Source organism: Chroicocephalus ridibundus, chromosome 2 (genome assembly GCF_963924245.1).
Source record: "Chroicocephalus ridibundus chromosome 2, bChrRid1.1, whole genome shotgun sequence".
Classification (NCBI taxonomy): domain Eukaryota; kingdom Metazoa; phylum Chordata; class Aves; order Charadriiformes; family Laridae; genus Chroicocephalus; species Chroicocephalus ridibundus.
In genome coordinates this window covers 161478693-161494366 of record NC_086285.1, presented here as the reverse complement: position 1 = coordinate 161494366, position 15674 = coordinate 161478693, and the positions used below count along the sequence as shown (strand labels likewise).

Sequence of the window (15674 nt, the reverse complement as noted above, 5' to 3'; positions counted from 1 at the left end):
TCTGACAAACTGTTTGTTTGAATCGTGCTGCAGCTGGAAGTGTGGTGACCGTCTGGAGCTGCTTACTCACACAGGTTTGGAGAAAAAGGGCCATTTGGTAGGGATCGCTTACATCTACTCTTCCAGAATCAGAGCTAGTTGCCTTGTTAAAACATTAAAGTGGTTTATTGAAGATTTTTTTTTTTTACATGAGTAATTTGAGTTCCACATGTAATTCAGTTAAGGCTGAGGGGTAGAAAACCAGAGACAAGTCCTTGATATACTTACAGTGTATAGTCTTGCCGATTTATTGCAGTTTCCTGTGCATGATAAAGTAACTTTGGAAAATCTTACCCCCTAAGGGTTGTTGTCCTTTAGTGAACCAATTTTGGTAAAGCTTGGTTTTGAGGCAACCATTGTACTGAGGATCCTTAAGTCCGGTGGAATCCATAGTCCTGGTGTGCCAGGATCTACATGGTCTACAATTGAATCTATGAAGAGATAAAAATTCTCAACAGGGAAGTTATTGTTATTTAAATTCTAAGGGTTTTTTTATTCAATTTTGTTTATTTTAAAAATAAACTTTTAAAAAATGTTGTCTAGGCCCTAGTGCTCTGGAGGTCTGGTTATGGATCTCTATTTTTATGTAGCATGATCCCAGACAAGTAATTAATGGGAATGATCACAGACCTCAGTAGAATCTGATTGAGATGCATATATATGTATACATATTGCAAGGGATTAATTAGGTATAATTCTGCTCTATAATAATATGAAGGCCTCATAAATGGAAATGTTCTGTGTTACTCATGTCCTGAATATTTTTGAGACAATTGATTGCTAAATGGACTGATTTGGAGAAGCTTATGTGAATAATTCCTATGAAGGAACAGTATAAAAATAGACATATAGTTTATTTCATTATTCTCTTTTTGAAGTGCTTTTTTATGTCTTTGAGTACATAATTATATAGCGTGGCACAGAATGTCTTCCCAGAATATTGCCATTGTGCATCCAATACCAATCAACGTAAAGATTGGTTCCAGTGAGTCTGTGATGAGTGTAAAATTCCCAGAAAAACCTAAGATGTTCTTGGGGGAACAGGGTCTTTTAAAATCTTTTTAATGACCAATTTAAAACTTGTGACTAAGCATCCTTGAAATAAGTGGGGATTTTATTCCTTTATTTATTAAACTATTTTTAACGGTTAAGCAGATTCTTTTTTCTAGCAAGCGATGATGTTTGTGATGGACTTGGTTATGTGCTAACAGAGGAACGGCAAGGTACCGCTGTTCAGTTGCTGTGTTTTGTTAGTCTGAGGTGGTGCTTTGAACTGCGATGAGTATAACGCCGTGTGACTGGCTAACTGGTGGCAAGCTGGGTAGAGAGAGACAGCTGGGATTTTATGGTCACATGCGTTGTTAAAAGCTTAATTTGGGCATTGCTAATACAAAGCGGCTTGCGATATGTTTGGCCCCGGAAAAAGTAAAACAAGGAGGAAGAAAATGAAGTGATTGTTGTAAGCTCAGGATTTGTCTGGTGATTTATCAGTTTCCATGTGAGTCCTCCTGTTCCTGTGTATGTTGCTACCCAGCGCTTGCCACCAAGCCTTTTTAAATGTCAGAACTGCTTCAAATTCTCCTACTGGTAGGATCACTTACAAGCAGATGTAAAATTTAGACATTCTTTATACGTTTGCCACACACTAGTAGTCGTAGTGACAAGAATTACAGTTTTGTAGGCCACAGAAGAGGATCTACCACCAACCTTCTGAAGGAGCAGTTTTCATATTTCCGCTTGCATACGAGATCTTGTTCCATTTCTGTCTTGATGTGAACATACTGTTCTCTTTTTCTTTAAGTTTGCGTTAAAACAGTTGAGAAGAAGCTCTTTTACCTGATTCTGCGTCATTTCCTTTCGGATAACAAGTTGGGTAATCTGATGTAAAAAGATTGTAAAAGAAAGAAAAGAATATTATACACGGAGAATATGGTGGTTGCATTCACTTTTCAAATCCTGGGATTTAATTATTTTATAGTAACCTGATCCACATCTGTATTCCTCATACTGTGTTTGACACTTTGGCAAACTGTGACCTTCTTAGAGGTTGACATGAAGATAAATGTTATTTGTGTGCTTGTTTTAATTGCATGTTTATTTCTTTAGCTCAAGGCACCGAATACTGATTGCTGCAATTGATGGTTATCAAAATTACATGAATGGTAGCAAAGAGATGTTTTGAGAGCATTGAAATAATCCTTCTCTTTTTGGCTGATAATTGACAAAACTACTTTCACTGGAGTGCAGTAGCACAGAAATTCATAATGTTGCTGATGGAGGGTTGCAAAAGTTATGTGAAAGTGTTTTCTTTTTCCTGTTTATAACGAGGCTTTTCGTATTCTTTTTACATTATATTTAAGCTCCTATAACAAGACAGAATGCTTTCTTTTTCACTTGATACCAATTATGTGATTAATTCAAAGCTATGGTCTCTGTATGTGGGGTTTTGTCCGTCTGGAATACTTAAGGGAAATTCTGAACAGATTTTGAATAAGGTGCTGCCACCACCTCCTGTTCTCATACAACATCTTCCCTTAAGGTCATTTATTTTTCCATATGCTCTAAGTCCACCAATTTAGTAAAGTCTTTTGGCCCATGTACTTGAAAATTTCTCCTTTTGTGTTTTTTTTTAATTAATATTCTCTCCTTTCATGTTTTTTCAGACTTTTACATTGTCACTCTCAATTTATCAGGCAGAATGTAGGCTATTGGCTTGATGAATAATTGATAAAAAGCTTTAGACAGTTCTTAATCAATCTTTGTTCTTGATATATTCTGGTTTTGGTGAAAGTTTCTGGAATAAGAGCAATAGAAATGTAAGTTTCTCATAAGAGGCACGATTTATGTGTAGTACTGCCAGTCTGTTTTACCTTGAATAATCTCAAGATATTTTCAATCTTTTGAAACTGCAGCAGTTGCTTAATTACTGGACATTTCTCTCTTTTAACACAGAAGGCATATTTCATACTTCTCTCATTTGTGCTATGCAAAAAAACCCCAAAGCAACAGTAAAAGTATGAAATTCTGAGGAGAATAATTTTATTTCTGCACAGGTCTCAAGATTTGGAAATATTTTAATGTAAGAAAACTTAAAGGGACCTCTTTGCTATGACTATCATAAGATGAAACATGCACAAGATTTACATTTCCTTGTTTTTTTCTGAGCACAAAGACCAGAATTATTTAAAAAATTTCAGTATGTGCCAGTCCATTGTCTTTCTTTATGATATTATAAAGACGGCGGCTGACAGGTGCTTCATACCAGTTCCGTTTCACTTCGCGCATTTTAATGCACATTATACTCTGGGGCTTTTTTTGCAATTACGACAACCATATCAAGCTCTTCTACCTTTTAATTCTCAGAGCTGGAATTCACTGCACACGACTGAAGGTTCTTAAACAGGGAACTTGGTCACTGTGGGATCCAGAGGTGATTCAAGCCTTATGTGATCTGAACTGCACTCTGGAGAGTAGTTTATCTGTTCCTTCAGTATAGAAGACAAACATTAACTAAATTGAGACCTCGAGTGTCTAACATTAGATAAAATTAATCCCAGAAGCCTGGAAGAAGCCTGGCTGTGTCCTGTTTCTCCACACGCCATCGGGCAAGCTCTTCTAGATGCACCCCAATTTTTCCTTCTCAGAACTTATGCAGATACGCAGAGTGGATCTGGGACTTCACCAGATGTCTGCTCAGACTGTAAAAGATCGTTTAAATGCTACCATGCTTTACTGTTTGTGAACTGCTAGTTTCTTGCAGAAGAGCAGCTTCAATGTAAATAACTAAAACATATACAATAACAATGGGTAATTTCTTAAGAAGCACAGTATAAAGAAATAAAAAACCCCGGCAAGCACCCCTGTGTTAACCGGAAAGACAGAGACTGCTAGAGACTGATTCTTTTCATTGTATTAAACTATTAGATGGAAGTAACTTGTAGCGAGGCTGAAATCTCCTAAAATTACTGGATCACTATGTGGAACATCTCACTGATTTTATCTACGTTTCCTCTACAAAAATATGGAAATGTAAAGTTATGTTGTGTATATTGAGAATTGTGGATTACTTCTGATTTTAATTATTTGAAAGGAATAATTAAGGAAATTTAAGGAAAGGAAACATTTTTTGCATGACTTCTGAAATGTATTTGTTGCCAACAAGTTTTTATACCAACTTTTGGCTAGAAAGTGCTAACAATGAACAAGCATGGGAAATATTAGAGAGTAACAGTTCAGTTTGTTGAAAGGACAATGAACTTTTGGTTTTAAAACGTAAACTGTTTTTTCTCTGAATACAAGTCTGTACTTAAGCAATTTCTTTGAGAGTGATTTAAATTAAAAAGGCTTTATGTAGAATGTCAGAACACAGCAGGGCAACTGTGTAGAACATGCAGGCTGATACAGTTATACAACAGTCTAAAAGAGTGCTTGCAGTGTAATTTCTGTAAAACTTTGGCACTTTGACATTTACCGATCTCAGTAACACAAATGTTATTGCTTTGCAGCTAGCAGAAATGCCAACAAATACCATTTCTTAAACATAAGTTTGCGTGAAGCTAGCATTTTTTTAAGCTTTTAATCTCAAACTTAATTTAGTATTCCTATTTTTTGAAGTTCAGATGGATATTAGATAATCAGCTGTGGAATTTAATTATAGCTTCTTTTTAACTTAAACTTTCTTTTCTAGAGCTTCTTGTAGTGAAGAGGAAAAGGGGCAGACCAAAAGGGTCTACTAAGAAGTTTTGCGTGGATGAAGATGCAGCAGAAAATAATCCCGTTCCAAGCGAAGAAGCTCCACCCGGGCCAGAAGAAAGTTCAGAACTGTCTGAAGTCTCACCAGGCAGCTTGGAATGTAGGAAATGCAATCGGAAGTTCTCCAACACACGTCAGCTGAGGAAACATATCTGCATTATTGTTTTAAATGAAGGAGAAGAAGAAGGAGATGGAGGTAAGAAAACACGCAACAAAAATACCTTAAGCATGTTGTGAAATAGTGTGTTTCCATCCTGTGATCTGATTGGTAGCAACTCCTGATCCGCAGTGTTAATTTTAAATTGAATGGAACTATCTGTTTCTTCTAACATAAAAAGCATCTTGAAGCAAAACAGAGAATGAAGTCAGGCAAGGTATTTTAATTTTTTACAAAAAAGGTCAAAATGTTTATTGCACTAATGATTGTCTTGAACTCCTTGAGATGCTTATTTTGCATAAGCAACTGTTCTGTTTCTCACAAAGAGGATTACAGTTCTCCAGTGAGAAGCGATGTGGGCCATGTAGGTAAGTATCACACATAGGTGGGGAAGGATGATCCTGTAGAGGTGTTTCTATCCTGTAACTTGGGAAACCTGAATTCTATCCTGTTCTTTTCATAGATTTAAAGACTGCTTTTCCAGGTGTCTGCTTGTACTATATAAAAAATAATGCCACACTCACCTCTCTGTTTTACAAAACTATATGTCATTGACTGTCTTTGGAGTATCAGTGTTCATTGTTTAAATTTAGTTTTAAGATCAATTTGAATATATTCAGCCTCTCAAAGTTTTAGAACGGAATAGAGCAGAACAGAATAGAGTATTTTAAGTTGGAAGGGACCTATAATGAGTCCAGCTGCCTGACCACTTTAGGGCTCACCAAAAGCTAAAGCATATTACTAAAGGCATTGTCTAAATGCTTCTTTAACACTGACAGGCTTGGGGCATTGACCACCCCTCTAGGAAGCCTTTTTAAAAAGATAACAGTGAATATTCATATAGGTTAGGTTAGGTTAGGTTGGAGGGACCTGCAACAGTCATCTAGTCCAACTGCCTATTTAAGTTTGCTCGAAGATGAATGTCACATACAGTCAAAGTAATACTTTTGTCCCAGTTATCTAACTTTATATGAGTCTTGTGTTTGCGTTAAAATTAGGTTTTTTCTTTTGCAATAGTTGCTTTGCGTGATATTCTGTTGATTCTACTTGTCGACAAAATTCGCCATTGATTTTTCTCCAGTTTTCTATACCGTTTTGTGTCCAGTCTGTTATTATGATATACAACTTGTATGACTGTTCTACGTTCAGTGAGATGTAGAGTTTAACTTCTGTAGCAAAGATTAATTAAAATGGGCTTAGAATACGTTAACAGAGCACAGAAACTCTTGCTTTGATAAAGTACCTGGTTATTTTTTTAATTCTGATCGGTGGTAGGACTTTTCAACTAAACATAGTGACTTTTACTCCAGCTGTCTCACCTCTGACGTCACAAGCATCCATGCCCTTTGCAGTTTGTGTGTGCTAGGAACGATGTTAATATTTGCATTATTTCAGCAATGTTGCCTTTTCTAATGTTCTTTTAAAATAAAATCTCAGATCAGAGTTTAAATTCAAATTAACTGTTCCTGACCTGTTAGCTCATTAGAGCTCCTGAATCATCTTATCTTGATCTGTTTTGCTACAAAACACACTGGCAGGTTTTTCTAAGTAAATTGCTCATCCTTTTCCTTCTTTAAAAGGAAAATAGCCTCAATTTCGGGCAGATGAAACATTTTTTTATTTATTCTCTGGCAAAAACAAACCAATCAAGCAACGTGTCATTCTTGAGCAGCAAATAACAGGAGCTTCCAGTCTCTAGCCCAAAGCTCCCTACCTTGTCTGCAAGCTGTGAAGGTATTGGGGTCTGTTTTTTACCCTGAAGGGATAATTCTTCCTTGGAATACATCTGGGAAATTCAGTCTTCAGCCATCTACTGATCACTGTCCCATCACAGCAAAACTTCTCACTTCTGGCTTGACCATATGAACTGCTGTGGGACAACTTTTCAGTTTCTGAATATGTAGATGAAAGTAGTATGTGTATTATTATAATCCTTTAAGAAAATGTGATTACATTGAGTAGCTCAAAACTTCCTGAGAAGTGGACAAGAACAATCTGGTCTGTGCGTAGGATTGTTTGTCATACTTGTGTTGCTGTACTGGCTCAGAAAACATGATCTTTAAAATTTGAGCTCTCGGAGCCGAATTGTTATCATAGAATCATAGGATATCTTGAGTTGGAAGGGACCCGAAAGGATCATCAAGTCCAACTCCCATACAGACCATTTATTTATATATGCAGACCATTTATTTATAAATCTGATATTTATATCAGAATCAATTTTCATTATGAAGAAAGTTTTGAGGATGGTATGTGAACCTTCTAAATGTGAACACAAAAGTCTAAAGTTGAAAAGGCAAGCACATAATGAAATTATAAAAGTATTTTCATCTGTTCATGTAACTTCATGAAAACTTTTTAATAATTCAAAAATTAAAAAAAATACCCCAATGCATCAAGATTTTTGGTGAGAGTTGACAGAGTCCCTGAACTAGAGGTTTCACCCATATCATTGGCAACTGAAAGTTGTTAAACTCATTAATTCATCTAAGTGGGTTACAAAGCTGTCTGGTTTTCTAGTTTTCAATATGTTCTGTGTTAATGAGTTTAAGGGCATTATTACATTGTGAAACAGTGGTACTTCTGCTTGTTTCTTTAACCTGATGTTGCTCATTTTACTGGGTGCCATGTTACTTTATAATTATGGGAAATGGGGAATAATAATTCTGTGTAACCTCTTGCATAAGGTTCATAATTTAGAAATCTTCATATTTGTGTTCAGATTATTCTTATCCTGTTTGAGTCTTAAGTGACAGATGAACTAGACTATGTGGGAATTGCTTATGCATCTGGTCAGTCTTAGTTTTCTCAACAACTCTGCTGTAACTTTTTCGAGATGGAGGACCATTTCTTGCAATGTTTAGCACTGCATGGACATCTGATTAATCATAGAATCATTTAGGTTGGAAAAGAGCCTTGGGATCATCGAGTCCAACCATCAACCCCACTCTGCAAAGTTCTCCCCTACACCATATCCCCTAACACCACATCTAAACGAGTCGTAAACACATTCAGGGATGGTGACTCCACCACCTCCCTGGGCAGCCTATTCCAGTGTCTGACCACTCTTTCTGGGAAGAATTTTTTCCTAATGTCCAGTCTAAACCTACCCTGCTGCAGCTTGAATAATCAAGTATGTTTTCACTTTGCACTGGGTCTGGCAGGGATGGAGTTAATTTTCTTCATAGCAGCTCATGTGATGTGGTGTTTTAGATTTGTGACCAGAATAGTGCTGATTACACACTAACCTCATAGCTGTTGCTAAAATATGCTAAACATATAAATATTGAAAAGGTATATATTGATATTCTGCATGATACTCTTTATTGAGAGAAACTTAATACAGGTATTGAGCTGCAGTTGAAATATTAGGAAAGGTTTCCAAGTAATAAAATGTTTTGCTTTTATAGATCCACAGGGGAGGTATTGAAATCCTTATCATACTGGACGTTTAAAATTACAATGAATAAATCACTATAAAACCGTAGTGAAACTGTAGTATGCACTGGTGAGAGGAATGATTGGTGGATGTAACAGGCCTCCGCTGCTGTTTGCTGCCGTGCTTAGTGAGCCACACTGGCCTCTCGGAGGTCAGCGTCTCATTGATAGTTCTCCCACTCTTTCAGGTGTCACCAAGCCTTACTGGTTACTGGCATCCTCTGTGCATCTAATTTAATCCTTTCATGCATAATGATTGCCTTCACCTTCCGGGTCCATTCAGTAAAACAGCAAGAAAGAAGTGTATTAATTTTTTTGCCTGGAATTAAAAAATGTCCGTTGTGCTTACAAGTCCCCCGTATACATGCTTAGTAAGTATTTATATTTTTTTTAATAGAGGGCTTATTTACCTAAGAAAGTTGCTGTGATTTAAGCAGAGCTGTGTGTACGCCTATTTCTGTTTTTATTTGGTTCAACCACATTTAAGGGTTTGGCGAATGGATTGGATCTGACTGGTTGGAGGTTCTATCATCCATCTTAGAAGAGTTGAGAATCTTCCTGAGCAGTCACATGTCTTCACTGTGTCGCTCCCGGCCAGAAAGCAGAGCCGCTTCGACCCCCACCGCTGGGCTGGGCTGGGCTTGGGGATTTTGGCTGTTGCTGGATTGGATCAGTTGCCCAGCAGCTGCCTCTAATCTCGCTGGTTTTGAGATACAGACAACAGGTAGTTATTTTAACCAGCATCCCTCTCCCACACTGCTGCAAACCTGAATCTCTGCCATGTGGAAGAGATGCTGGGGAACAGGATTTGGGTGGATGACGGATTACAGCAGTGGACAGCCCAGATTCTCTTCTCTGCAGTGAGCCGTTAATTCCTAGTGAATTAGGAGCCTGCATAATTCTTAAAGATGGTACTTTGGCCTTAGCTTTAAATGTTTTTTCCATCAACTTGGTTCTAATTTAAATTAATTCTTTTTGCAAGTAGAATGACAGTCTCTGCAGGAGAAGCAATTGCATGTGTTCATTTTGAATGGCCAGTTTACTTATTTTTTTCCAAGATACTGTCTTCCTACTATGAAATACCAGCATCTTGTAGGGGATAAGAAGTAATTTGAATGAAGAGTAGTTTAAAAACATGGCAATTAGGGATGTGTATCTGTGCCCACAAAATGTCATTCGTCCAATTACGAATGCAGAGAGCAGTACCTTCAATTAACGACTGAAATAGAATCATGGGACAGAGGAACAATCTAGTTCGACGGGACTCTGAAAGCAGTGATTCGTTCAGAGCTGACAGTAGCTTTGCTCATCAACACAAACATGACCATTTCTTAAACATGTTAGAAGGCACAGGCACGGCATTGTATTTCTTGCATAAACAGAAACAGGCAGTTAAAATGCCAGTCAGTAGATAGGAGAGGTGAGTTTATCTGTCCGTTGGATGGAAGTGCCAGCTGACAAAGAGCTAAGCTGACTGCTTAGCAAGGGAGATGCCGAGTGAAGCAGTTTGTCTTAATAAATCTGTTTAAGAGCCAGCAAAGACTCTTAGTGCTTGGAGAAACTTTACTTAGCTATTCTAAGTTGCATATACTCGATTTTCTTGTAAATCATCTTAAAATCACTTACAGGTGTTCCTTCATAACACAAGAATTGTTTTATTATACAGGTGGATTGTCCTAAGTCAAAACACTTATTTTTACTTTAATCCATAATGGTAACACTTAAGTCATTTTTTCCAGGAAGATAACTAATTACTGATGAGATAGTCCCATGTTATGGAAAGGCAACTTGAGCCCTGTGGTCAAAATTTAAGCTGTTGTTTTTCATTAAAACATGCTTTTGTCTCCATCTTAATTCTTTCCTAAGGCACACCTTCTAGTTCAGTTTTTTTTTGGTGTGGATAGAGTCCAGGAACAAAGCAGATGTCATCAAGAGTTAAGATTTTTTTTTTTTTTTTTTTGTTTGGTGATTTGATGGAGAGTGTTGGATTTTGATTTTTTTTTAAGTCTCTTTCAGCCACAAACTATGGAGTAGTTATGTTTGTATCAAAAAGTATTGGCAACTCGTGCAGCCCCAGCTCCTTATCAGCAAATCGCTTCTGGAAGATGCTTGTTCCTCTCAGAAAGGGGAAGAATGGGGCTACCGCCATAGACATGTGTCAGATTAGTGAATAAATTTTAATGTTTAAGCATCAGAACTTGATCTCTCTCTAGAGTGGTCAAGTAGCGCGTTAGGAAAGAAAAACATCATGGAACATTTGTTAGCTTGTTGCTGTGGTAATAGCAGTTAGTTATTCATTATTTGTATCACTAACAAACTCAACTCTGGCTCGTTCTTTTCTTCCTTTTCTATTTTTTAGTAGAATTCCAATATTCAAAAGTGAATAGAGTTGCAGGTTAACATGAAAATCATGAAAAGGCAATAAAATGTCTTTGTCTCTTAGTTTCGACCACTTTATTCTCTCATCACATCGACAAACTCTTACTTTGTAATGCTTACAAATGAGGATTCAGGAGTGTGGTGCTTGGATTCTGTTCATAGCTCTGCTAGGAGTTCATTACGCGATCCCAAGCAAAATGAGGAAAATTCAGTTGTCCTAATCACAGCTTTCCGTTCCATCTATGGGTCTGGAATTTTGTTAGCTAAAACATGCTGAAAAATGACTTTGAGTTTTCTCCACAGGTATATCATATCTTTTTTTTCCCCCTCAACTATCACTAACTCTTAGTATCCACTGAACGAAAGCAGTGGATGGGAATTAATTTCTGTATTTTTTGTTTAACAGTATGTGAAATAGCCTCGCGAAAACACAGTTTAATAAGCAGTTTACATTCTTTGTGTATGCTGATTCTTTATGAGAAGACTTGGTTCTGTTGGTTGCCTGGTCCTGCTGTGAACTTTGTGACAATTCATTTTATTATTGATAATAAACTAACGGAGGCTGTTTCATAAATGAAATGTGGAAAAAAGTGTTTGTTTCCTCCCACTCCCATTCATCCCTCCAAAAGAAAACACTGCACAGGCAGTTTCTGGTCGAAGGGGATATTTCTTTATATTAAAATATCCCTTTGAAGTGTTGCTGTGAAACGCTGGTGTTAGAATTACTTGGTTTCAGTATCAATCAATAATTTACAACTATATCAAGGAGTTAAATGGGGACATAATGAGACCCTTTATAGATAAAAAGCAGCAATATTTTCCAAAATCATAGAAATCAACAGAGGAAAAGGTAGTTGAGAAGAAGCATATGTCAAGGAATTTATCTAATGAAATTGAAGAAATCATTAGCTGGCACTGAGAAGCAGGGGGCTCTCAAGGCACAGAGCATCATCGAGGCTTTGAGCAGCCTGCTTTATAGTGGGAGGTGTCCCTGCCTATGGCAGGGGCTTGGAACTAGATGATCTTGAAGGTCCCTTCCAACCCGAACCATTCTACGATTCTATGATCATTTTCTATAATTTAGAAACTAGAAAATGGGGCAAAAACATTGCTAATGTGACTCCATAGAAAGATGGCTTGCTAACTCTTGCTAGCTGTGTTTGAATTCCCGTTTGCTGTGTGGTTGTTACTCATTCTAGGTATTGTAAATATGAATGTCAGATGTACAGATTAGCATCAAGTCGTTAACGGTTGTCAGTGTACATGTTTCTGTCTCAGTATGTCTGAGAAATCCAAACTAATTCCTACATGCTTTGTTTCCTTCTGGTTTTGTATCTACTAAAGAGCTTGCAGTTTATCCAGGTGCTAGTTACACGATCAGTCCTAACTCCGCTACTTTAGTTTGTGCTTCTGCCCTTCATTTTTTTAAGGCTCAGCCAGCACTCTTTAACCCCTTGTTCCATTAAGGTAAGACCATGGGAGACAGATTTTTTTTGAATCTCTGGATGTTAACAAGATATTATTGAAATTAAACCATAGCCATTTCCATGTAACACTACTTTCCACTGCTTCTGCTGTTTGCATGTCGTAAACAACTCTAGACACACTACAGCTTTGCTGTTACTGGTTTTTATTTATGTATTGTTTCTCAATAGAGCAGCTAGAGCACATTATGAATTTACATTGAATGACTTACTCTGGAGATTGTGTCAGCTGCTTTGTATTCAGAAATAAAAAAATCCAAAATTCACTGGATTCATTTTTAATTTTCTTCAATCAGTTTTTGCTTTCCTTACTCATTACCTCTGGAAAATTTGCATAATGCCTTAATTTTTCAAGAATGTTTTCTCTGGCCTGCATTTTCCACCACTTCATCAAATATAAAGAAATTTTGTGGATATTAACTTGCAACCCTCTGTTTTTATTCTTTATGCTGCTAATTCTTTATGTATAAGTTCTGGGTTTTTTTTTGTTTTGTTTTTAGAATTTCAGTAAGGAGTTCCTCATTTGCTTTAAGGAAGAAATAGCTTCAAGGAACAACTTAGCTGATTACTAATTATTCATTCTTATTTCAGATTTGTGCTTTGAATACAACTATTGCGTTGCTTTCTATTTAGCAGGTCCAAACGTTATCCAATTTAAGAGACTGAAGACATTCTAACAGCAACAGATAGGGGATGATTTAGAAATGCACGTCTTCGAAATGAGGAGTTACGTGTCAGGAGCTGGGTTGAACCAAAGAACAGTTTTGAACCTTAATTCTTCTTGAATCTACATTGAAAAAGAAACGTATGTTTCTGCCTATCAATTCAGAGTGGCAGTGGGTAAAAAAAGCCTTATCCAGAGAGGCTGTTGGAAGACTTCCCATTAAATAAGATGGATAACAAATCTAGTACTAGCAGAAATAATCCTAAAGTCATCGTAACAGTTACATATGGAAAGGAGACAAATAATTTGTTCATCAACGGTGAAATCGTAAGAAATTCAACAACAGTTATAGAATTTCCTCAAAAATCTGTAATAATGTCAAGATAATTTAGAAACACAAATATTTTTGAGATTCCTTGTTTAGATTTTGAATTTTTCTTTATTTTGTCTATTTTCTCTATTGGTGTAAGTATCACACTAGTTTTATTAAACAGAGGAAAAAAGTTCCCCTTTAGGGACTCATGTAGCATGTCTTGTTTTGATAACGTGTATTACTTTCTACAGTAGCATTAATTTTCTCCCAATTCTTCCTTGTAGTGTTAGTGACTGTGTCACCTGCATTTCTTTTGTACGTAGTTACATTCTTTTTGATGTTTGCTCTTTAGGTAATGATTCTGACGTTGACCTTGACAGGAAGGAAGATGAGCGAGAAAAAACTCCAAAGAGGCCGAGAGTCCAGAAAACAGAGAAAACTCCATCAACGAAGGAGACTGAACAGGTTTCAGGAGCTAAAAATCCTATTATAAGTGTGGTTTTGACAGCCCATGAAGCTATTCCAGGTAATGAGAATCACCGATTATATAAAATTTGGTTTTGTCCATGCTGACACTGTATAAAATAGTCACTGGTCTCAGACTGAACTGCTTAGGATATTTGTTATCTGAAAAGTATTTAGTAGTAGTTGGTTATCTTGATACAGAATCTCTGCATCTGTCAGCTACCATCACATATCTTCATAGATATGACAAATGGTTGACCTGGGTGCAGTTATTTGCATTAATATCAGTTATTTTTGGTCTGTGAATGATTTTAAAGAAGAAACTAAAAACATCAGTGACCAAGGAAAAGGAAAGGATTTTTTTTTCCCCTGCAATATCTTTATTTTGTCTCCTGGTTTGTGTGTATATTTATGATAAATTTGATTATGAAAACACAAACAGCTTAGTATATATGTAACTTAATATTTATGCATACAAGTACTTTGACAGAAAATAGGTATACATATTTGAAAATCAAGTAAAATTCCTATGTAATGATTAAAGGATTCTTCATCCATAAATTTTTATAGTGCCTTTTCATCAAAGGATTTTGGAATAATTCAAACTATTTATTTTAAAACTAGACTTGCATTTGCCTGTTTATATAAGCCAGTTACTCACCTGACTGACAGAATCCCTTTTGAATAGTTTTGTGCATTATTTTCAGCTTTATAGCTTTATTGTTCTCCTTTTCATTATTGCTAACACTTCTGAATATTTGTTTTGCTTATATCTCTCAGAACAGCTAGAATGCATATATTTATTTTACTGTTGGGGGTTGGAAGCTAACTGGATTTTCTGTGTTTAATGTCTTTTGATATTGAGATCTGTGATATGCTTGGGCTTTGTTTGCTAAAATGCATTTCTAATTGTGATGGTAGAGGACGCTGGATGAGCTCACCTATGGATATCCTGTGTACTTAGGAGGGAGGTAAAAAACACCTTCACATTTATTGTTTGAGAAACATCACACAGGGTTTGGGACTTACACTGAGCTGTTAAAAATTTGGTGTTGGAATATTGGAAATACGGGGGAAGGTGGAAGAGGACTAGTGAGCACTGGAAATGTAGAAACCTGGCTTCAGGGTGTTTTGAGGTCTGCGCCGTTCCGTTTCACAAACCCAGGCCCCTTTCTCTCATGTGATGGAACCCTGGGCTCTTTCCTAGCTGTTGCTAAACACCCATTTTCCCACTGTGTCTCCCACGCCTTTTGTCTCTTTCCCACTGCATGTAGCTTCTCACCCATCCTGGTACCCGTTCCTTTCACTGACATACGTGAGGCTCCCCTCGTGTCCTCTACTCCTTCATCTGGGCGAAGGGGAACATGTGATGGCTGGTTAAGGGGCTCATGTAGGAGTTAGTAAATGGGGTCATGTAGATGAGGACTTTGGAATCCTCAACACAGGAAGGACATGAACCTGTTGGAACGGGTCCAGAGGAGGGCCATGAAGGTGATCAGAGGCTGGAGCACCTCTGCTGTGAGGACAGGCTGAGAGAGTTGGGGTTGTTCAGCCTGGAGAAGAGGAGGCTCCGGGGAGAACTTATAGTGGCCTTCCAGTACCTACAGGGGCCCTACAGGAGAGATGGGGGGGACTCTTTATCAGGGAGCGGAGCGATAGGACAAGGGGTAAGAGTTCTAAACTGAAAGAGGACAGATGATGAGATATTAGGAAGAAATTCTTTACTGTGAGTGCGGTGAGACACTGGAACAGGTTGCCCAGAGAAGCTGTGGCTGCCCCATCCCTGGAGGTGTTCAAGGCCAGGCTGGATGGGGCTTTGAGCAGCCTGGTCTAGTGGGAGGTGTCCCTGCCCATGGCAGGGGGTTGGAACGAGATGATCTTTAAGGTCGCTTCCAACCCAAACCATTCTATGATTCTATGTTAATTTATGGATCTATACACACATCCTCCCTTCCTCAGGGCTTTTGGGAGTAGCTGTAATTG

General features: G+C 37.5%; 1 protein-coding gene across 1 annotated transcript in view; it reads left to right on the top strand.

Moving 5' to 3' along the window:
- Window positions 1–15674, top strand: part of ZFAT (zinc finger and AT-hook domain containing) — a 95532-nt gene that overhangs the window by 17720 nt on the left and 62138 nt on the right. The window contains exons 3-4 of the mRNA XM_063327579.1: window positions 4727–4987; window positions 13579–13752. Of these exons, the coding sequence (XP_063183649.1) occupies window positions 4727–4987; window positions 13579–13752 (435 nt within the window). The remainder of the gene's footprint in view (window positions 1–4726; window positions 4988–13578; window positions 13753–15674) is intronic.